We start from the raw sequence: 22,158 nt of genomic DNA, 5'->3' as shown, positions 1-22,158 counted from the left end.
TGCTCCCAGCCCGGCCCTCAGTCAGCCTCTCCATAAGACCAAGATGATGTCACACCCTGGCTCAAAACCACAAGCCCATGTCTAAGCTCCTTATCGTGGCCCGTGAGGCCCACTGTGATTGGACTCCTGAGATTTCAGCCTCGCCACAGACCACGGTACCACGTGCTGGCAGCACTGCCGCCACACCGGCCTCTGCCTGCTCCTGGGCGTGCCGGCCCCCTCCTGTCCTGGACCCTTTACTGAGAAACTCCCCTCCCAGCTACCTGGCTGGCTCGGCCTCCACTCCATGCAGTTCTCTGCCCAAACGTCATCCTGTCCTAAGCAGTACTGCTTCTCCCATCACCCTTTTTCTCTTAAATTAAGATTTTTTTTTCTTTTTTGATGTAGATTGTTTTAAAAGTCTTTACTGACTTTGTTATAATATTGCGTCTGTTTTATGTTCAGGCTTTTGGCCACAAGGCATGCGGGATCTTAGCTCTCGACCTGGGAACGTCTTAACCACTGGACCGCAGGGAAGTCCCTTCCCACTGCTTTCTCACTGCCTTTCATAGACCTCCTCACATCATCAGCGATTTATTTTCTGACAAACTGATGAGAGGATGAGCAAGGGAGAGCTCCCCAGGGGGCACTGACCACGTGTCGTGCCACGCCCCCCAGATCCCCCAGGGACTTGGCGTTTGCTGGGGAGCGTGCAGGCTGGCGCCTCAGGCGGGGCCGGGTCGGAGGGGAGCTGCAGAGCGCAGCAGCATGGAAGTGACGCCAGGGGAGGGCCACCCAGGGGGACCCAGGACAGAACCTGCACATCCCACAAGGGACAGAGGGTTCTGGAGAAGAGGAATCCACGATTCACTCCAGGAAGAACGCGACTCCAGATCATGGACTGGCCTCATGGGGTGGGGGGGGGGGGGGGGGAACACACCCTCCAGACCCCAGGGCTCACCTCTTGATCTGCTCCTCGATCTGTTTCACCAGCAGCGACTCCCCACCGCTGAGCCCCCCGGGGGCCGGCGGGGCCCTGGGGCCCCCTTCGCTGGGCTCGGCGGCCCCGTTGAGCTCTAACGAGCGGCCCAGCAGGGAGCGCACACGCTTGGATCGCATGTCCAGGATGGTGTCGGTGTAGCCGACCTCTTCCAGGTACCTGCGGGGAGGCAGAACCAGGACAGGTCTGCAGGGGAGGCGGAACCTGAGTGGGTCAGGCGCCACATGGCTTCTTTCTATACCGCAGGGGCAGATGTGAACTGGGCCAGCCTTTTTGGAGAAGCAACTGAAGACAACACACCGAAATCTCACATAAGCGTTCCCCTGACCCTGCTGCTTCCCCTTCGAGACTACTCCCGGTGGAAGCCTTTCTATATGGGTATCGTGCTGTCGCAGACGCTTGCAGAGACCGTGTACGTCTGGGGGACCTAAAGGCAGGGGCCGACCCACACTTCTGCTGACGAGGACTGCGGAAGTAGACGTCTGATGGGACACCAGGCACAGGATAAACGAGGCAGAGTGCCAAGTGCTCAGTGGCGACTGACCCCTTGCAAGCCCATTGACTGTAGCCTGCCAGACTTCCCTGTCCAAGAATACTGAAGCAGGGTGCCATCCCTTCTCCAGGGGATCTTCCCGCCCCAGGGATGAAACCCGTGTGTCTTAACAGCTCCTGCACTGCAGGCGGATTCTTTACCACTGAGCCACCTGGGAAGCCCAGAGGAGAGGGCCGTGCTCAATAAACAGCACAACAGAAGTTGTAAGCTAAGTGCTCCTTACAATTCAAGTGTTTGTTGGAAAAAAAACAAGGTGCCCCTAAGGAGAGACCACACAAAAACACACGTTTGTATCACGCCCCGCACCAGGCCTAGAAAGAAACACACTGAGCTTCAGAGCAGTGACCTCCTCTGCAGAGCAAGATCAGGGAGGTCAGTAGGAACTTCCGTCATTTACTCTACACGCGAGCATTTATTACCACCATGACTACAAAACCTGAAGCCAGCTGAGACCGGCCTGAATGCTTAAGAAAAGAGAACGAGATTCAACTACAGGTATCTGTGGCTTCAGAACACTGGAGACAGGAGTCCCTGGCTGGTCCTCGGGGGGCGCCCGCAGAGCCTTTCTGTTGACCGTGACCCAGGCGCCTGGGCAACAGCAGACACAGAATCTGGGGCATGTGCATGTACGCCTGAGGCTCCCCTGCCCCCACCAGCAGGGAGAGGTGCGGAGGGGGAGCTGGGCTCTGGGGATGGGTTCCTAAGATCACACGTCAGACCCTCCGCGTATTAGCTGGGACCTTCCGCAGCCCTCTCTGCACCTCGTCTTTTCATCTGTGAAAATGAGGGGAACACTAGCAGTTACACTGCCTAGGGATTTACACGAGGAATCCTGGTGCACCAGGCGTTTAGCCCAGTGCCAGGCACATAACAGGTACCTGGCAGGTGTTGCCTGGGACAATCCTTCTGTCATCACTGTTTGCATGCCCTTTAAGCTAGCAACTGCAACTACACTCTCCGACGTTTAGCGTAAGGAAATCAAGGATACGGACAAATAACTTCCTGGTGTTTGTCACACTATTAAAAAACTGCCTTCAACAAAATACACAAGAAGAGACTGGCCACAGGAAGTTATGATTATCCACATAACACACGATTACATAGGTCTTGAAATGATGCAACATAACTAATTTATGTGGAGAAATATTCACAACACGTAACAAAGCAAGGCCTTATGAAACAATACAAAGAGGGAACCCCCGCTTTTATAAAACACACACACGCACACGCACAAATACATATATACAGAAGAGAAAGCCTGTATGTCAAAATGTTTATAGGGGCATGAAATTCCCTGGGTGGTGGAATTATGGGTGATTTTTGTTTTATGTGTTTTCCTGTTTCCCAAGTTTTCTAAAACACATATATCTCTTTAATTAAAAACAATAAAATTAAAATTAAAAACAATTAAAATTTAACATTCTCCCTTGGGTGGGGGGAAAAAAGGCACATGGGATTGCTTTCCAAGCGTTGGGGTCCCCCAGGGCTGCCTCCTGCCAGGCTTCCTGCGCTCCACCCCGACAGGGGGACGGGCCCTTCTGGCTGTGGCCAGCAGGGATCCTGAGAGCTCACGGTCCCCAGTGGGGACAGGAAGGACTGTGGCGTCCCCGGGCTTATCTCCCCGGCCCAGCCTCCGCCCTGGCCCGGCGTGCACTCACTGTCGGAGAAGCTGCCGCCCCTCCTTCCACACCAACGGGCTGCTCTCCAGGGTGACTGACTCCACGGGGCCATTGGAGACTGCGGGGTGGAGAGAAAGGAGGCGGGCTGTCTCGAGGGCACCACCCAGGCGCCCACCACCTCCTCCACTGGCCCTGTCCTCACCCTCAAACCCAAATCAGTCACTGCGGAGCCACCTGCTGAAAGGGCCTGGAGCCTCCCTCTCCCCCTGCCCTCCTCCTCTCTAGTCCCTCTGGGTCACTCCCCAGACCATCCCCAGACTGTCTTCAGACCCTGTTCTGCTATTTCCCCACACAGGAAACGGGCGGGCTCTGAGCAAATGGGCAGACGACCGTGGCCCAGGCCGCCCCGGCCGCTTCCCGGCTATGTGGCTTGAGCAGGTCGGTTTACTTCTCTGAGCTTCAGTTTCCTCATCTGAGAAACAAAGTTAACAACCACAGCACCCACCTCCTGGGACTGCTGTGAGGACTGAATGAGGCAGCCTGTTTACTTTCCTCATCGAGTATTTATCGGGCATCCATTATGTGGCCAGCTAGGTGCCTGGACTGTATCAGTAAACACAGACCCCTGTCCTTGTGGAAGGCACTCTGGTCGGCGTCCGACGTGAAGAACAACGGTCACCGCCTCACTTTGCGAACACACCACACTCTTCCACGTCTCCGCGCTCCTGGACCCTCCTTCCTCCCCCTAGAACACCCTCCCTACTTCCCCGATGGTGAACTGATGCCTCTTTCTAGGAGCTCCGACCCTCAAGGGCGTCGTGTGTCTGCCTCAGACAGACAGAGGGACAGCGGACAGGACTCCCAGGCCTTCCCCGCCCCCTGTCCCCCCACAGGAGGGCACCAACAGTGAGACCCGACTCCTCCCGGTTCAGGCCACACCAGCTCTCCGTGGAGCATGGGAGACTCGGGGGTCCATCTCTGCTCTGTCACGCTCGGTTTGCAGCGGGTGGGCATGCGGGGAGGATCAGGCTGGCGGTGGGTACCTGGTTCCGATAGTTCTGGCTTCTTCTCCCCCTGGTTCAGGTCTGTCCCAAATTTCAGTTTATGGTATTTGGCCCTAAAAGGTCAAACGATGAACGAATGAGAGGAACCGAAGCGTCGGCAGGGCCAGCCCTCGCCTCCAGAATCCCAGAGCCCGGGTTCTCGCCCTCCTCCACCCTGCCCGACTGGGAAGCAGCCGTGGCGGAGGCGGCGGTACAGATGGCACTGTGGCGAGCCTGCTGCTGGGAGCCAGGCACACCGGGCTGCCTTCCCAGCTCTAAGTCCTTGAAGAAGTCCTCTCCCTCCAGAAGCCTCACCTGAACCCATCGGGCCCCTGGAAGGCAGGGATGAGACAAGGACTGTGTGGTGTCTGCCACGTGGTGGGTCATTGCCATGATGAAGCCGTTGCTCGCGGTCTGCCCTGAACCCCACCCACGAGGTCCTGTTCTGCCCCCCTCTCTTGGACCGTGCGGTACTGACTGATGGAGGAGAGGATGCTCCCAGGGGCTCGACCCCTGAAGGCAGGCAGGCCGGGGCATGGCGGGGCTCACCTCTCCTGCTTCAGTGCGTATTCCAACATCTTGATCCGCCGCACCAGGTCCGTCTTGAGATTCTCCTGCCCCTTCCTCTCTCCCTGGAGGAAGGCCACCTGAGCCTGTGGGTGGACAGAAGGGGATGGTAGATGGCAGGGCTCAGGCTCACTGACCTGTGTCCCTCACTCGCTCGGGGACAAGCAGCTCCAGCCCTCCCTCCCCTCCAACCCCAGGGACACGCAGCAGCCACTTCTTCAAGCGTGGAGACCCTGAGCCTGGGTTCAGCGGAGCAGTGAGAGGGCGGCTGGATCTGTTTCCCTGTCACCCGTGATGAAACGACTGAAGAGAGACAGACTGGGGACAGCTTGAGGCTCCCTTGGCCCCCACCTTTGGGGAGAAGGTGGAGGCGGTAGGTATTAAGAGCCCTGGGCGCCTCCTCCCCCACCCCCGGGCAGGTGCCATCCCCAGGGTTGTTGGCGGAGGTGGCATGGCCCTGTTCAACCAAAGCTTCTGTCTCGGGGGGGTGTGGGAAGCTGTTTTTGGAGTTTAGGGACAGGAGTGGGTAGCTCGGCTCGGCTTGGCTCCCGCTGCAATGCAACAGCTTTGCCATCCGACCTCCACGGTGGGGACTGACCGTCCTGCTGGAGTCGGCCCAGAGGAAGGGAGACGTGCCACAGACATGACCCCGGGCCCCTGCCAACCACTTCACACCGTCTGCTGGCCCGGGCTGCCCCCATCTGCTCTGGCCCGTCAACGGGCCTTTTGGAGACACCAACGGCCTTCGAGGCAGGTTCCTGGCCCCCGACCATGCTCCGGAAGCCCAGTGCCAGAGCCCTGAGCGCCGCGCTCCTCCCTGGCTTCCCCTGCAGCGCTCCTCTGACCCCGGCTGGGACCGCCCGAGCTTCAGGCCTGGCTTGGCCACTTCCGCGAGGCACAATCTTACACGGGTCGTCAGCCCTCTCTGAGCCTCCACTTCCCCTTCCAGAAAATGGGGCTCCTGAGAGTGCCTGCTCCTCACGGGTTAAGTTGTTCTCAGTCCAAAGCCTGGCACAGACGAAGGGCTAACAAATGCCAGCTCCCACCTCTTGTTATTCTTATTCTCTCAAAATACTTAATTATTTGGTTGCGTCGGGTCTCAGTTCTGGCATGCAGGATCTTTCCTTGTGGTCCACAGGCTTCTCTTGTGGGCTTAGCTGCCTCGCTGCATAGAGAATCCTAGTTCCCCAACCAGCAATCAAACTGGCATCCTCTGCTTTAGAAGGCAGATTCTGAACCACTGGACCACCAGGGAAGTCCCAGGGCCCAGTTCTTCACAGGAGCTAGGATGCCTGAGACCATGGAGCAGAGAGGTCTGTGGCTGTCAGGCCTCTTACTGCCCCCGCCCCCAGCAGCTGCATCGTCCTGGAGCTGACCCTCACACATCACGTGCTTGCTGAAGAACTTCCGCAGCTCCCTCAGGAGCCCCCAGACACCTCTGCCAGGCGGTGAACATTCCCAAAGCCTTGCTCCAGGACTGTCTGCCGTTGGTGGCCTCTCAGATGCCCGTGAACATGCTTCCTCCTCGCCCTGGGGCTCGAAGCGCCCTGACCTCCCTGCCCCTGGCACTTGTGCCACACACAGCCCTGTGCCCAAATGCCTCCCCTCGCCCGCCGCAGGCCCCAGGGACTAGGTCTCTCCCTCAGGTCAGCAGAGATTCAGATGTGGGCTGAGTACTGCTGAACACTGGCCTGAGGAAAAGGTACACTCAGACACCGCTGGCGGGGCCACAAACTCACAAACCCCTCCAGCGGGCCATCTGGCCACATCCACAAACCTGTTAAATACATATTCCTTTTGTCCTAGCAGTTCCACTTCTAAGGAGTTTACCCCATAAGTATAACTGCAAGGGTAGACTTCCTTCCTTTGCATGTGTTAATGCACAACAAAAGCATCTTTCATTCACTCCACAAATATTTACTATGTATCAAATACAATCGTGGACTAAACAGAACTAAACAAGATGAAGTTCATATTTTAGAGGAGGGTGTGGGACCAGCAGTGAACAAATAAATACCTGTCGCAGGTGTGCTACGGAAAATAAACCTCACCTGTCCACTGAGAGAAAGAGACTCCTCCCAAAACTTCTTTTCCCGACACTTTAAATCAACATGTATGTACATAAATACCTAAGGCCAGACAGGCAGACACACGTGATCAACATCTCGGGAGTCTGAATTTATGTCCTTTGTGGATCTTCTCAGCCACCCAAATCAACGCTGTCCTGAGCGAGTTTTAGAAGGTGAGGGGAGTGGTGGAGAAGACGAGGTTGATCACCAAACACACGCCCCAGGTCCCCATCTCCCCGTGCCCTCACCTCTCTGGGCTTCCATCTACAACTTTCTGCTGCCAGGTGCCTGCCCCGCCTGCTGAGGCCACAGGCGTTCCCCCCTGGACACTGCCCGCCCATGATGGGACAGGTTCAGGGTACGGGGCTGGCGGAGTAACAGAGAAGATGAGCGCCTCCTGCCCCCAGAGAGCCCTCAGTCCAGGACCCAGGCCAGGCACGAGCAGCCACAGCTAACACACGACTCGACTCGGACCCCAGGAAGGGAGCAGAGGGGGGTGGGGAGGAGGGACACCTCTGTGAAGAATTGACAGTTCGGCTGAGACCTGAGCCTGCTTAGCAGGCAGCCAGGGGTGGAGCGCGCAGCTGGTGGAGAACGGCAGCCTCTATAAAGGCTGGTATGGCTCCATGCGAGAATGTGTAAGAGGGTTAGTGAGGGAAGTCAGAGAAGCTTGTTGGCCTGACAAAGACTCACAGACCATGCAAACAAGTTTGAAATCCACCCTAAGAGCACAGGGGAAGCTATGGAAGGGTTTTTTCAGCAGGCCAGAGACGTCATCAAACCTACATCATCCAAAGGTAATTCTGCAAGCTGCGATGTGGAGAAATGATAGCTCAGGGGCAGGGGGGCAGGGAGAGGGCCCAGCTAAAGGCCCAGAAACCAGTCACAGAACGAGGCAGATCCCAGGGAGAAACGACAGGGGCTCCAACTAGGAACAGGCAGGGGGTGAGGCGTGGGTTAAGGGTACCAAGGAGGTGGCCCTCACCTGTGGGGGAAGAAAGTGGAGTGGGAGAAGCAGGGTCCAGAGTCACACCCAGACCTCGAACCTGCTCACCCCACAACGGGCCCCCTTGCTCCACAGCAAGCCCTGAGCGCCCATCGAATGATGATTCGAGAACATCACTCTGCACTGCGGGCCCCTTCCCAGTTCTTCCGGCAAAGAAAGGAGAAGGAGAACCAGAAAACACGTGGGTGAAGTGTCCTGAGCTGGTGGAATGCCGCAAAGAGGGGAAGCGCCGCGGGCCTGGCCCTCCCACCGTGCGCACACCAGCGTTCGCGGCCATGGCTGCCTGACCTGCCGGGGCTGGCAGGTAAGGCCAGGATCTGGAAGTTCTCTACCCAACCACCACCTCCACCCACTGCCACTGAGACAGGGCGGCCGCCTCTCCTCCGGCTGTTCCCTCGCCATCCAGGCGGCACGGGAGGAACCTGGCTATCTCAGTCCTCCTGGGAGTGCTTGCTGACTCTCCCCCTCCCAAGCTTTCTGTCCCACCCCTCCCAGTCCTTTCAGTCCCATCTGGCCCTGTGTCTCCGGCACTCCACTCCCCCCTCCCCAGGCTCTGGCAGGGCTGAGTCCCTGTGGATCCCTCAGAGCCCCTTGTGAGGCTGGCGGGCGGCGGGGGGTGGCGGGAACCAGCTCCCCATCTTCTCTACCTGCAGCAGCGTACTCACTGTCCCTGCTCGTCCCTCAATGTCCAGTCAGACCCCCCCACCCCCGAGGTTCCTCTTGTCCTCAAAAAAGCTCGCTGCCCTTTGCAGAAGTGCCACAGCCACACCACTGAAACCTCAACTGCGTGTGAACCTCTGTAACCCCTGCGCAAACCAGCCTTCTCCATTAGCCTGAAGCTTCTGAAGGGCAGAAACCTTACCACCTCCTTCTCAGAATCCCCCCACGATGCCAACTCCCTGCTCCCATCTTCCGGGCGCCTCCTGACAGGACCTCCCAAGAAGTTGCCTTTTCTGCCATTCCCCCACACTGATTGTCTGGTGCCAGGAGCAGCTGCACGAAGAAGCTATTTGGAGAAGAAGTATTCAGGGTTTATGGGGAAAATCTGACGCAGCCCAGGCCTTGAAGGCTCTCGGGGGAGAAGTCACACCTCTCTAAGTGATAAGTGCTCAAGTAAAAGTGTATAAAAAGAGGTGCTGCTGCGGGGAGTGTAAATGTGGGACAACTTGGCAGAACCAATCACCAGTTTATAAACACGTCTATTCTACCACCCCACCTGTTTATTCTGCTGTACACTCACACAGGAGGGAATATGAGGACAGTCCCTGCAGCCACTTCCAATGGGCAAAAACCAGAAACTACCTAAAAATCCATTAAAGGGACACAAACTAAATGAGCGATGGTGCAAACACCCGCCGAATGTTGTTTTCAAAAATAATAAGCACTCTGTGTGCTCATATGAAAGAAACACAAAGATATGTAAGTACGTGAAAATAAGTCACAAAATGATGCACGTAATAGGATATAAACGGCAGGAGGAAAAGGGGACGACAGAGGATGACATGGTTGGATGGCATCACCGACTCGATGGACATGAGTTTGAGCAAGCTCCAGGAATTGGTGATGGACAGGAAAGCCTGGCGTGCTGCAGTCCATGGGGTCACAAAGAGTCAGACACGACTGAGTGACTGAACTGAATAGCATTTCATATAGTACACACACAGAGGTGAATTACTTTTATAGCAATAATAGAGTTTGGGGGAGTGGATCTTTCCCTTCTCACTCACTTGGGTGTGTGTGTACATCTATACACACAGGCACTTCTGAGATCCTTGAAATTTACAAATGTAACGGAACAATAACAACAACAAAAGAGTACAAAGTTAGTTACACTGGAGCCTGGACAAAGGACAGCTCACTGGGCACAAACCACAACTTTCGCTCAGACTCCAAGAAGGATCATTAAGTGTGGGAGCACACACATCTTTCCTCTTGTTGGTCTCGAAGATGAGGCAGCAAGGTGGTGGGTGCTGCGGGGGACCCTGGTCTAATATGACAGCCAGGATGATCCTGGGAAGGTCACCAAACTTCCCTGAAACAAGCTCGTCATCTGTCCTAGGCGTCAGACGGGTATAATCCATGGGCTTGAAAGCGCACAGGACACCCCTGCCACCCACAGGCTGTGACCCTCGATACATTACTGACCTTCTCAAAGTCTCCACTTCCTCTTTTGATTATTTTTGAAAAAGAAGGGAAGGGGAATAACATCCCTCACCCTCCCAGAATGTTGCAAGCATTAAACGATACTATGTATTTGCCGTGTCTAATACAGTGTCTGGCCCATAATGTGTACTCGATAAACAGAAGCTGCTATTATAATTGCTAAATAAGGGCAATGTCCCTGACCCTGTCTCCACAATGGGGGTATTGAGAAGATCTAATAAGATGTACCCTGGGCAAGCGCTCAGGAAGTGGAGATAGGATACCATAGCAAGGAGTACTTACGTAAGGCTTTCTCTCCCACCCTAAACCCAAGCCTCAGCCACCACATAGTGAAGATCCCTATCGGGGTGGGAGAAGTGTGGGATGCTCTCTTTAGTCATCCTAGGGAGAAAATTCTAATCTGGTTATTTACTTGGGTCCCCACCTCAATCAGATACAAAACAGCAACTCAGAAGGGGAAAGACCAGCTGCTAGGAACTGATTTCTGCTAACAATGCCCCAACCCTCCAAATCCTCACCACTGGGATACCCAGGCTCCTCAGGACACTGCCAATCGACCCACACTTGTCAAGATCACAAAATCCAGCCCAGATCCTCAGCCTCTTCCAAACATTTCAGGACACCTCCCTCCCTGAATCTACTCTACAAACCATATGATCCTTTCCCAGAGACTTCCACAAACACCTCCCACCCCAGGATCCTTCTGAGATGTTTCCTCTGGCTGTCTCCCTGCTCTACAAAAAGGCTCCCCCTGCCACGCCCCAGGTCCCCCGATTCCTCCTCACTGTCTCCATCCCACCACCCCTCTCCACAGCTGGCTAAGTTTGACCCTTCCCTACTCCAGTTTGGGAGTTCTCCATCTGACATCCCACACACCTCCCATCTCACGGCGGGGGCTCCCACGCCTCCACATCCCCAAAGAGTTTCGGCTCTCCGTTCTCTTCCAACACAGGCTCCTGGCTCACATCCTGGCTCCATCCGTGCTTCCAGCCCTGAGACCCCTCCCCTGCACTCGGAAGCCAGGCCTGCCAGGGCTCCCCAAAGTTTCCTCCTTAGAGGAGAGGACACACACCTTCACAGCCCCCACCTCCCGCCCGGAGACCTTGCTCCGCATCCTTGGGAGTCCTCAACACAGCCGTCATTCAGTCCCTCCAGTCCAAACGCTCCCAAACACACACACGTCCCGGGCTCCCTGACTTCCTCTCTCGACTCACACGGGTCCCCCGCCCCGCTCTCGCCCCCGCCTGATCCTAAGTCACCCCCGACGCCCCCTCTCACCCACCCGGGGTCCATGGGCTCCACCTCCAAGGCGCACCTGGTCGGGGACGGAATGAGGAGTCCCTCGTGCGGCACCCTGGGAGCTTTTTGCTCACTCGTATACGAGACCCCTCCATCCTCTCCCAACACCCTTCGCTGAGTTCTCCTGGGGTCCCCTGGGGGCCCCGAAGCCACTCTTCCAGGAACCTTTCCGCCGGTCGGTTCACTCCCACTTCCACTTCCAGCAGGCTCGGGTCCCCCGCGCCGCCCTCCCCCGGCGACCGCGCCGGGGCCCCCTCCCGCCGCCGGCCGCCCGGGTGCCCTCTGGCCGCCCCTCGGCCGGCCCCTCACTCCGGCTCCCGGCCCGTCGCCGTCCCCTCCCGCCCCCCCGGCCGTCCCGGCGGCCATTGCTCCAAGATGGCGGCGGCGGCGGCGGCGGGTGAGGCCGGGCCGGGCCGGGCGGGCGGCGGTCGGGGGTCCTGGGGCGGTGCTCACCTGCAGCTCGGCGCGCTCGGCCTCCCAGCGGGCCTTCTCCGCTTCGAAGCGCGCCCACTCGTGCTGGATAAAGTGTAGGATCCCGGGCAGGCTCAGGGGCTCCGGTCCCGCCGCGGGACCGGGGCTGCCTCCGCCGCCGCCGCCTCCCTTGGCAGCCGGGCCGGGCCCGGGGGCGGGGGCGGAGACCAGGGCCGCCCCCGTCGGGCCGGGGCCCGCGCCGGAGCCCAGCGGGCGGCAGGAGGAGGCGGCGGCGGCGACGGCGGCGGCCGCTCGCTCCTCCATCATGGAGGCCCCGGGGCCGGCCCGCGCGCCCGCTGTGCCTCGCGCGCCTGCGCGGCCGCGCCAGCCTTCGCGCGCGCGCTCGGTGGGGGCCGGGGGGGCGGGTGACGGGAACGAAGTCGGGCGCGCGCCTCGCCCACCCGGGTCGACCTCGAAGGCGCGCGCGTGGGAGGGGGCGCGGGGCGGAAAGGAGGCGCGCGCCCGGAGGAGTGCAAACGCGACCCAGGCTCCGCGCGAGGGTCGCCCCTGGGAAACGCGGTACTTGGGGAGGGGCCGCTTTCTACCCCCCTCCTCCCGTTTCACCCCAAAGAAAGACTCTAGCCCTCTCCAGACCCAAATAGCACTCTCCTCCACAATCACTGGCACTCTTTGAGGGAAAGAACGACCACCAGGGCAGCAATGGCCCCATCCCGATTTCTGGCCCAGGTCGGTTGTCATGGTAACTCCTCCCAGTCTGGAACACCCTTAGCCTCCCCTCCCTTCCACCTTTGTGGTTATGGAGCTCCAACTCTCTCCTGGCCCTGCACCAGGAAGAGGTTGCTAAGGTAACCCAAGTCCCTGGTGGTCCTTATGCTCCTACCCTCATCGGTTACTATGGCAACCTCACCTAGCACTCAGGTAGAAAGGACCCCAGCCCCAAGGACACTGCTGAGGGAAGCAGCGCTTCCCAGCCCCTCCCCCCAGCCACCCAGTTGGCATTACCATGGTAACCATCTCCCCCTTTCCCATCGTGGGAGGTCTGTGGACCAAACCAACCAGGTGTTTTTATTTAGAGGAGATGCTCTGCTGAGAAATAGTTGCTATGGTTACAAGGCCTGGACCATCCCCAGAGAGGTGAGAAACAAGCAAAGCCAAGTCCTGGTTACTATGATAATGGGGGCAGTCCCCCTTCCAGTGACCATAAGACCCACCAAGGTAAAGGACATTTTAAGGTTGTCTCTCAGGATGGAGTGGGTCTAGGGAAGGGGTAGTCATGCTAACACCTTCTATCACTTCTAGTCTTACCTTTCTGGACACATTTATGAAAGAAAGGGTGCTTATACGTTGCTATGACATCCTTCCCATCTCACTTTTATAGATGAGATGAAATTGTATTCTATTGTGTGAAATTGACTGATTTGAGGTCTCCTGGTTTCTCCTTCCCTCAGCGGTGCAGCTGAGCTGGGCTGGAACCGCCCCCCCGAAGCTCCCTCATCCTGCAACCTAAGAGGTAAGAAATCCCTCAGTGTCACCAGCACTCATGTGGAAACTGCCCTTGTCCCCAAAGATTTCTCCACACATCAGATGTTTTCTTTATCCATCACATTACCATTCTACAGTGCAGCCATTGAGACTCAGACCAGGTGAAGCCTGGCCTGAAGTGAGTATAGATCCCCTTACACTGTTTCGTAGGCAAGGGCAGGACAGTCTCAGCTTAACAATCCTCTCCTCACCTGACTACCTTTTCTCTTTCATGACCCCTTTTGTTTTCCTGCTCTGTCTGTCAGTTGTTTGCAGGATTCTGCTCTGTCTGTCAGTTGTTTGCAGGGTTTGTATCTGTCTTCCAACCTCTGAAAGGACCTGCCCAACCACTGTCTGGTTTATCCCGGGTCTCCAGAACACAGAGGACACTCAATAAATACTTGTTTGTTGAGTAATGAGTTGAATTAATTAATTAACGGGCCATATTCAGCTTTGAAAGCACCTGTTAGGTGAGGACTGGGGAAAGAGTGTTGTCTCACTGAAGATGGGCTGAGAGTCGGACTGTCTTTGTGGACCCAAAAGAGACAGCCAAGTTTATTGGCTAAAATCACAACTCTGAAGCCAGCTTCCCCATCCAGTCTTGGGTTTGCCACTTCCCCGCTGTGTGACCTGGAGCAAGTGTCTTCACCTTTCTGTGCCTCGGTTTCCTCATCTTTTAATGTGATCATAATGTGAAGATTAAACGAGTTAATATCGGTAAAATGCTTAGAATACGGTCTGGCACATCATGAGTGGCTAGAATTGTTGATATTATTACGATCCTGTTATGATCTTTCAGAAGCCTCGTTTCAGCCCCTTTGCCCCAGTGTTTTTGAGCCCTTACAGTTTTTGAGTCCTTACAGTTGGGGAAGCCAAGACCGATCTTGTCACGGTACTAGATGAGTCCTCCCTATTTCTTCGCTGGTCCCATCACCTCCTCGTTTGACTCACACCCACTGGTCTCTGAGAAACCAGCTTCTGTCATGTGTCCTGTTGGGTGCCTCCTGGCCCAGAGTCAGCCAGACAGTGCCTGGTGAGAGTCAGGGCCCCGGGGATGGAGACCTGAATTCTGCTCCCTCTGGCCTTCCTCTCTCTGGGGCTCAGGTTCCCCATTTGAATAACAGGAATCAGTCATTCTTTCCACGCAAATTTATTGAGCACCTGCAGTAGGCAGGGTACTGAGCCATGTTCTGAGTATACAACATGAAACAAAACAGACAAAACAAGACACAAGATAAGTCACATCTACATGAGAACTACCAGGAGAGGAAAAAAGACATAGGAAGGGTCTCATAGGGTGAGGTGTTTTAAGTAGGTCTGCCAAAGGAAGGGGCCAAGATCTGATGGCTGGCGGGGCGGGGGTGGGGGGCATGCAGCTGCTGCCGGGCCGGGAGAGCGTCCAGGCAGAGGGAACAAGTGAGTGCTGCAGCTGAGGTCGCCCGGGTGTATCTGGAGAATGGGTCCACATGACTGCATCTGAGTGGGAGAGGGCAGGGATCACATGGGGCCTTGTGGGTCACAGCAGAGACTTTGGCCCTCCGTTTGAGTGAGTCTCCAGCCACAGAAGGTTTGAGAGCAAATGCAGGCAGGACAGGATCCCTCTGGGCTCCGAGTGGGACCCAGACCATAGAGGACAAGGGTGAAGCAGCAGGATGGTCTCTCTATTTTTTTGTAAGTGAAGCTAAATGGTCCTCAATTTTTAATTTTTACTTTTTGGCCACACGGCAGCATGTGGGATTCTCAGTTTCCTGACCAGAGATAGAACCCGCATTGGAAGCGTGGAGTCTTAACCACTGGAGCACCAGGAAAGTGCCAGGATGGTCTCTTTAGAATTGTTAGAAGATTCTGAAACCACCTAAGGGTCTGTTCTGTGCTTCTGTGTACCTGAGTGCTAAAAGTCTCAGGTTTTTAAGACCCCGAACACTCTGTGGTTTCAAAGTTTCCTTCCCTACTGTAATGTGCGTTGTCCAAGCTCAGGAGTCTTGTCTGTCTTTTATGTTATGTGTCCACGGCTGGGTCCCCAGTGCCCAGGACAGTGCCCTGTGTTGTAGAGTTCCACAAATAGATGCTGAAGGGTGGGAGGAAGGAGGGGTCCCTGGAAGGTCCAGAAAGCAATTCCAAGGTCCTGAAGAATAACAAGTCACCTGAAAGTGCAACGCAGATTCTTAAGCACCATCTGAATTGGATCAGAGAAGGACAAGCAGGCCTGGATGACTGAAGGGGGTGGGAGGGTGTTCCTGGTGGGTGAAAGAGATGGGGAGACCAGGGCAAGGTCCCAGGTACATGGCCCCAGTGCAGCCCTGGGGACCTGAGTGGGCTACACAGAAACTGTGCCACCGGTCATCATCATTTCCCCAAGTACATTTTCAGTGTCCAGCTGCATGCAAGGAACACAGCGGTGATTGAGACAGCCCTGGCTCTGTCCTCTTGGGGCTCACAGTCTAGTGGGGGCAGACAGACCCATTCCCAGAGAGTGGAAAACCAGAACGGGTAGCCCAAAAGCTCTGGGAGTCTAGAAGGAATTTCTCACCCAGCAGGTGGTTCAGGGAGGGCTTCCTGGAGGAGGGGGGCATCTGCGCTGAAGCCTGAACATAAGCAGGAGTTCTCCAGAGGAAGAGAGGCATGGGGAGGTGTTCAAGATGAGACTCTTCCAGGCAGGAGGAACAGGATATGCAAAGGCTTAAAAATAAGCCTGTTTGGGAATTCCCTGGCGGTCCAGTGGTTAGAGCTCTGAGCTTTCACAGCTGTGGGCCTGGGTTCAATCCCTGGTCAGGGAGCTAAGCTCCCACAAGCAGTATAGCATGGCCAGAAAAAATTTAAAAACCATGTGTGTGTGGGGTGAATAAGACCTGTTTGAAGCAAAGCCCAAGATGGCTTAGGCTCAGAACTTGAGGAAGTGTGGCAGGAGACGGGGCTGGGCAGGCAGGTCACACCTTGTGAGACATTGTGAGAAACTTAGACTTTCTCCCCAGAGCACTAGGGAGCCATGGCAGATTCTGAGCAAGAGAAGGAGAGGTTAGCGTGTGGTTTCTGCAGACCCCTGTGGCTGCCATGAAGAAGGGACTTGGTCAGGAGGAGGCTGAGTGGGGATCTGGGTGAACCTGGATTGAAGCAGGAGCTGGGGGAATGAGGAGGAGGGGTCAGAAGTACTCAGGAGGGAGGAAGATTAGCTGGGTCTCTAATGTCCCCCTTTCTGGGAAGGAGGATTGAACCTAAGATGATCCTTCGTGGGGAAACTTTCTTGAGTATCTGCTCAAAATGGGGCGAGTTAGCTATTCCTTCTATGCTGGAAACCACCCAAGCTTGTTGTGATGGGGATAGGGAGACAGCGCCACCTGGGGGTTGCCTAGAATGTGACCAGTGAACAGACTCTAGGGGGTGCTCTATGGAGCACAGCCTTCCCTATGATGCAGCCCACTCTACTTTTTTGGGGGTGGGGAGAGCGGCTTCCCAGGTGGCTCTAGTGGTAAAAAACCTGCCCGCCAGTGCAAGAGACATAAGAGACACAGGTTCAATCCCTGGGTCTGGGAGTTCCCCTGGAGAAGCAAATGGCAAACCACTCCAGTATTCTTGCCTGGAGAATCCCATGGACCGAGGAGCGTGGCAGGCTACAATCCATAGCGTCACAAAGAGTTGGACACGACTAAAGCGATTTAGCATGCATATACTCTACTTTTTAAAAAATGATTTTTTAATTGTGACAAAAGACACATAGCAAGATTTGTCATCTTAACAGTTTTCGAGCATACAGTTTAGTAGTTGTGTATATTCATACTATTGGGGAAGCAATCTTAGAACTTTTTCATCTTGCAAAACTGGAATTCCATTCCCATTAACTAACAGTTCCCCCTTTCTCCTTTTCCCATGGTCCCTCGTAACCACCATCTACTTCCTGTTTCTGTGAGTTTGACCCATTCCATTAAAAAAAATTAATTAGTGGCTAAGGTTATAAATTGGAATTTCTGATTTAAGAAAACTTCAAGCTTTTCTTGCAAAACCAACCATCTGGCTGATCATCAGGAAAGAGATGGCCAGATGGCACAGGATTTGAGGAAGTGAGAAGGAGACAGTGGGGGAAAGGGGCTTGGTGGCCACAACTCTGACCCCAGGGCCACGGTGTGGGAGGGAAAGGAAGGAATGATCTGGAGTAAAAGCAGAGAATGATGGGGTCTGGGCATTTGTAACTGAACCGGAAACTGAAGAAATTGACAATGAATTAAAGGGTGGGATTGAACAAGGAAGACGGGAAGGTGGTTCATTTGATAAAAACTTCCTGAGCATCTAGTGTGTCCCTGGCTCTGGGCTGGGTGGCTGTGTGGACCCAACAGTGACCAAGACAGGCTCTGGGCCCCCCTCACACAGCCTGGTCCCTACTCTTAATGAATTAGAGTGGTAAGCTAGAGTCGGAGAAGCTGGGGTAGGCTGAAGGAGACCAGAGGGGGTTGCATGACTCAGACTGGGATCAGGGAAGGCTTCCTGGAGGAGGAAAAGTCAGAACTGAAGTCAAAGAAAGGGCTGGGAGAGGAAGACAAGGCTGAGGATGGGTGGGGGGGGGGGGGGTTCTGACAACAGCTCCAGTCTCCCATTTTATTGCCCCCCACCCCAGGATACCCCGGAAGCCCAGCTAGGGCCTGACTTCAGCCCCATGCGGCTCACCCGCTGCCAGGCTGCCCTGGCAGCCGCCATCACCCTCAACCTTCTGGTCCTGTTCTACGTCTCATGGCTGCATCACCAGCCCAGGAGCTCCCGGACCAGGGGCTCCCGCCGTGGATCCGCCTCTGGCCCCCGCGTCACCATCTTGGTGCGCGAGTTCGAGGCCTTTGACAACGCAGTACCGGAGCTGGTGGACTCTTTCCTGCAGCAAGAGCCTGCCCAGCCAGTGGTGGTGGTGGCTGATGCGCTTCCCTACCCGCCCCTGGCCCTGCCGCGCATCCCCAACGTTCGCCTGGCACTGCTCCAGCCCGCCCTGGACCGACCCGCCGCAGCCTCCCGCCCGGAGACCTACGTGGCCACCGAGTACGTGGCCCTGGTGCCCGACGGGGCGAGGGCCGAGGCACCAGGCCAGCTGGAGCGCATGGTCGAGGTGCTCCGAGCGGGCGGCGCACGCCTGGTGGCCGCTCCAGTCGCTTCGGCCAACCCGGCCCGGTGCCTGGCCCTGAACGTCAGTCTGCGGGAGTGGACCGCCCGCTATGGCCCAGCACCCTCCGCACCGCGCTGCGACGCCCTGGACGGGGATGCCGTAGTGCTCCTGCGCGCCCGCGACCTCTTCAATCTTTCGGCGCCCTTGGCCCGGCCCGTGGGCACCGGCCTCTTCCTGCAGACCGCCCTCCGCGGTTGGACGGTGCAAATGCTGGACCTGCCCTTCGGCGCGGCGCGCCAGCCTCCGCTGGCCACGGCCCATGCGCGCTGGAAGGCAGAGCGCGAGGGGCGCGCACGACGGGCGGCGCTGCTGCGGGCGCTGGGCATCCGCCTGGTGAGCTGGGAGGGCGGGCGGCTCGAATGGTTCGGATGCAACAAGGAGACCCCGCGCTGCTTCGGGACGGTGGTGGGCGACACGCCGGCCTACCTGTACGAGGAGCGCTGGACGCCCCCGTGCTGCCTGCGCGCGCTGCGCGAGACGGCCCGCTACGTGGTGGGCGTGCTGGAGGCGGCCGGCGTGCGCTACTGGCTGGAGGGCGGCTCGCTGCTGGGGGCGGCCCGCCACGGGGACATCATCCCGTGGGACTACGACGTGGACCTGGGCATCTACCTGGAGGACGTGGGCAACTGCGAGCAGCTGCGGGGCGCCGAGGCAGGCTCGGTGGTGGACGAGCGCGGCTTTGTGTGGGAGAAGGCGGTGGAGGGCGACTTCTTCCGCGTGCAGTACAGCGAGAGCAACCACCTGCACGTGGACCTGTGGCCCTTCTACCCCCGGAACGGGGTCATGACCAAGGACACGTGGCTGGACCACCGGCAGGATGTCGAGTTCCCCGAACACTTCCTGCAACCTCTGGTGCCCCTGCCCTTTGCCGGCTTCGTGGCGCAGGCGCCCAACAACTACCGCCGTTTCCTGGAGCTCAAGTTCGGCCCCGGGGTCATCGAGAACCCCGAATACCCCAACCCGGCGCTCCTGAGTTTGGGGGGAAGCAGTTGAAGCTGCCGCGCCTGCTCCTGGCGTGCGGAGAACATTCGGGCACTGGGCGCTGTCCTCTGCTTCGTGCAGCTGGCGTTCGGTGGGCGGGCCAGGGATGTGAAACCGCCCAGCCCAGGATGTCAAGGATGCGCCCTACCCAGGAGTTCCAGAACCGGGACTCCGGGGCTGGGACAGAGTTTTGGAAAGAGAAGGAGAGTGAGTGTAGGTTCTGGGGCCAGATGGTCTTGTTGCAATTTTTCTATGCCTCGGGTTTCCTTCTGTACTCCGAGCGAACCCTCTGGGTCTAGCGCAAAGCACAGGGCACTTGGCTGTTGGGTTGCTCTCGCCACTAGAGGGCGCCCTTGTCCTTCCTTGGGGCCAAGGCAAGTGTACGCCCAGAACCTGTGTTCCACCGGCTTTCAGATCTCTTGAGCCTTTGGTCTTCTGTCCGGTCTCTTGCGCCTGACTGCCCAGGATAACAAACCCGCTCCCCCCTACCCGCCCTCCCTTTTTTTTTTCTCAGAAAATGACCTCCTTCCCTCCTGGGCGAGCCCTGGGGGGGTGCATGCTGCTATTCACCCCATCTTGCAGAGAAGGAAGCAGGCTCAGAGCTGAGGTGCAGATATGGTTCTGGATCCCAGCCCCAGGCCCCTGAACTGTGTTACCTCATTATTTTAGCTCTCTGCACCTGTTCGCCCACTCGCAAGGCAGGGTGAACAGTCCTCATAGCTCACATTTACTGAGCACTTACTGTATATCAGGCTTTGTTCTCAGCATTTCACACGGAGTAACTGACTTACCCCTCAACTCCACCGTCTGAGGTGGGAGCTGCTATTATTTTGGTTTTACAGAGGAGGAAACTGATAAAGTCACTTGTCCAAGGTCAGACAGCTGAGAAGTGTCAGAGTGGGGGACTTGAACCCAGGCTGTCATTCTGGAGACTTCACTGCCGTTGTCCACATCGTCTTTGCGGATGTGGTACCCCAAGGTGGGGGCTTGGGGAAGCCAAACCACTTAGCAGGTGACGCAGTGGCAGCCTTCTTCTGGTGATCAGGCACCTTAGAGGAAATCCCTTTTTGGCCATGTACCTCCAATATGTGTATTTATTGCTAAATTATATCCAGGCGCTTTCGGCTTTCGGCTAGGAGGAGGCGAAGGTGCAACTTTCTTCGGTCGTCCCGAATCCGGGTTCATCCGACACCAGCCGCCTCCACCATGCCGCCTAAGTTCGACCCCAACGAGATCAAAGTCGTGTACCTGAGGTGCACCGGTGGGGAAGTCGGTGCCACGTCTGCCCTGGCCCCCAAGATCGGCCCCTTGGGCCTGTCTCCAAAAAAGGTTGGTGATGACATAGCCAAGGCAACTGGTGATTGGAAGGGTCTGAGGATTACAGTGAAACTGACCATTCAGAACAGACAAGCCCAGTTAAGCACAGTGGAAACATTACTTTTGATGAGATCGTCAACATTGCCCGGCAGATGCGGCATCGGTCTCTAGCTAGAGAACTTTCTGGAACCATTAAAGAGATCCTGGGGACCGCCCAGTCTGTGGGCTGCAATGTTGATGGCCGCCACCCTCATGACATCATAGATGATATCAACAGTGGTGCAGTGGAGTGCCCAGCTAGTTAAGAACTGCAAAGGAAAAAGAAAAATAAAGGATCATTTGACAACCAAAAAAAAAAAAAAAAAAAAAATTATATCCAGGCACTCCTGGCATTCTGTATATTAGTAATACAGCTCAAATTATTCCGTTTTAAAATTAAAAAATAAATGGGGCTTTGTTGACCAGCCTTATCTCAATGACATGTCCTGCATACCCCTTGGATATGTGCACTTGGCTTTGAGAGCACAGGCTCTGAAAAGGGAGAGGCCTGGGTTCAAATCCAAGGACTGCTGCTTGCTCCCACTACGAACTTGGGCCGCGAGGGACTCTGCTTCCCTGCACCTCACTATGCACCTGAGAAATAGGTAACGGTGATCCTCGACCCACAGAGGTAAAGGAGTTGTGAGTCAGGACCAAGTGTGGCTCTTGTCTTTCTTTGTGACTTTAGGCAAGTCACTGCTTCTCTGAACGGGTGGAGGGATTGGTGATCTTGCAGAAGTGTGAAGCCCGTGGAGGAGAAAACTTCACCAGCAAGAGAAGATAAATGCCACTTCGGCCCAATCTCCAGAGGCTCAGACATCCCAAGCCTGACTTCTTATAATGCAGCCTCTGTTTCTAACCACTGAACCTGCCAACTGCTGGCAATCTGTTGGGTTCCCAGGGAACATTCTGAAAGCTTATGGGGATGATTCAGGTTATCGATGTGGTTGGACAGTGTTCTTGGCTCTCTGCACAGTCCAGGGAAATGTCATATGCAGGGCACCTTCACACAATGAAGCAGGGGCCCTTGTCACATACTGTTTCAAAATGTCCCATCAGGCATTCATGAAGGACTGGTGATATTCAAAATATTTTGCAACTGGTATGTAATATAAATATATAAATCAATATATGCATCACATTTTAAAAATATTTTTTAATTCTAAAAGTGATCAAAATTATCTATCCATACTTCTTGTTGCCAAGAATCTAACTTGAAGCTCAAATCACTTAAATGATTGTAATGTTTTGTTTCATTTAGAAATTGTTAGTGTGACTCCTTGATTGACACAGCTGTATATGCATATATACATAAAATATATGTACATATATATATGTAAAACAACCTTTTCTTAGCTGTGGTTCGAGAAAGGAACCACATCAGATGCTTCTAGCAACTTTCCATTAAATGAGAATCATTAGAAACTTTA

General features: G+C 55.7%; 2 protein-coding genes and 1 pseudogene across 8 annotated transcripts in view; 2 read left to right on the top strand and 1 right to left on the bottom strand.

Moving 5' to 3' along the window:
- The window catches only part of STRN4 (striatin 4), a 24,719-nt gene extending 12,652 nt beyond the window's left edge, over positions 1 to 12,067 (bottom strand). For 2 of the 3 annotated variants that reach the window (XM_070450667.1, XM_070450668.1), the window contains exons 1-5: positions 11,752 to 12,067; positions 4,744 to 4,847; positions 4,195 to 4,268; positions 3,191 to 3,269; positions 941 to 1,138 (exon numbers count right to left, since the gene is read on the bottom strand). In XM_070450667.1, the coding sequence (XP_070306768.1) occupies positions 941 to 1,138; positions 3,191 to 3,269; positions 4,195 to 4,268; positions 4,744 to 4,847; positions 11,752 to 12,036 (740 nt within the window). In that variant the 5' untranslated portion in view covers positions 12,037 to 12,067. Of the gene's footprint in view, positions 1 to 940; positions 1,139 to 3,190; positions 3,270 to 4,194; positions 4,269 to 4,743; positions 4,848 to 11,314; positions 11,505 to 11,751 lie in introns of those variants that run through there. The other variant, XM_070450669.1, reaches the window with a different exon arrangement.
- On the top strand, positions 11,644 to 22,158 carry FKRP (fukutin related protein). Of its 5 annotated transcripts, none has more exons than XR_011482050.1 (4): positions 11,644 to 11,695; positions 13,179 to 13,240; positions 17,830 to 20,487; positions 21,070 to 22,158. XR_011482050.1 is itself a non-coding variant. In XM_070450671.1 (2 exons), exon 2 carries the CDS (start codon positions 17,897 to 17,899, stop codon positions 19,382 to 19,384), a length of 1,488 nt encoding a protein of 495 aa, XP_070306772.1. In that variant the 5' UTR covers positions 12,215 to 13,240; positions 17,858 to 17,896; the 3' UTR covers positions 19,385 to 20,563. The 5 variants fall into 5 exon arrangements, 1 of the variants encoding a protein (XP_070306772.1); XR_011482048.1 differs by having other exon boundaries at positions 11,645 to 11,695; positions 17,858 to 20,487; XR_011482049.1 differs by lacking the exon at positions 11,644 to 11,695 and adding an exon at positions 12,215 to 12,456 and having other exon boundaries at positions 17,858 to 20,487.
- On the top strand, positions 20,483 to 21,021 carry LOC139029820 (large ribosomal subunit protein uL11-like; annotated as a pseudogene).

The sequence above is a fragment of the Odocoileus virginianus genome, chromosome 20 (assembly GCF_023699985.2).
Source record: "Odocoileus virginianus isolate 20LAN1187 ecotype Illinois chromosome 20, Ovbor_1.2, whole genome shotgun sequence".
NCBI classification, from domain to species: Eukaryota; Metazoa; Chordata; class Mammalia; order Artiodactyla; family Cervidae; genus Odocoileus; species Odocoileus virginianus.
The sequence above is the reverse complement of the archived record's forward strand: the minus strand, read 5'-3'. Positions and strand labels throughout refer to the sequence as shown.

Bases quoted from the DNA above. Each gene is read 5' to 3' on its own strand.
- FKRP (XM_070450671.1), top strand. From the start codon at position 17,897: ATGCGGCTCACCCGCTGCCAGGCTGCCCTGGCAGCCGCCATCACCCTC.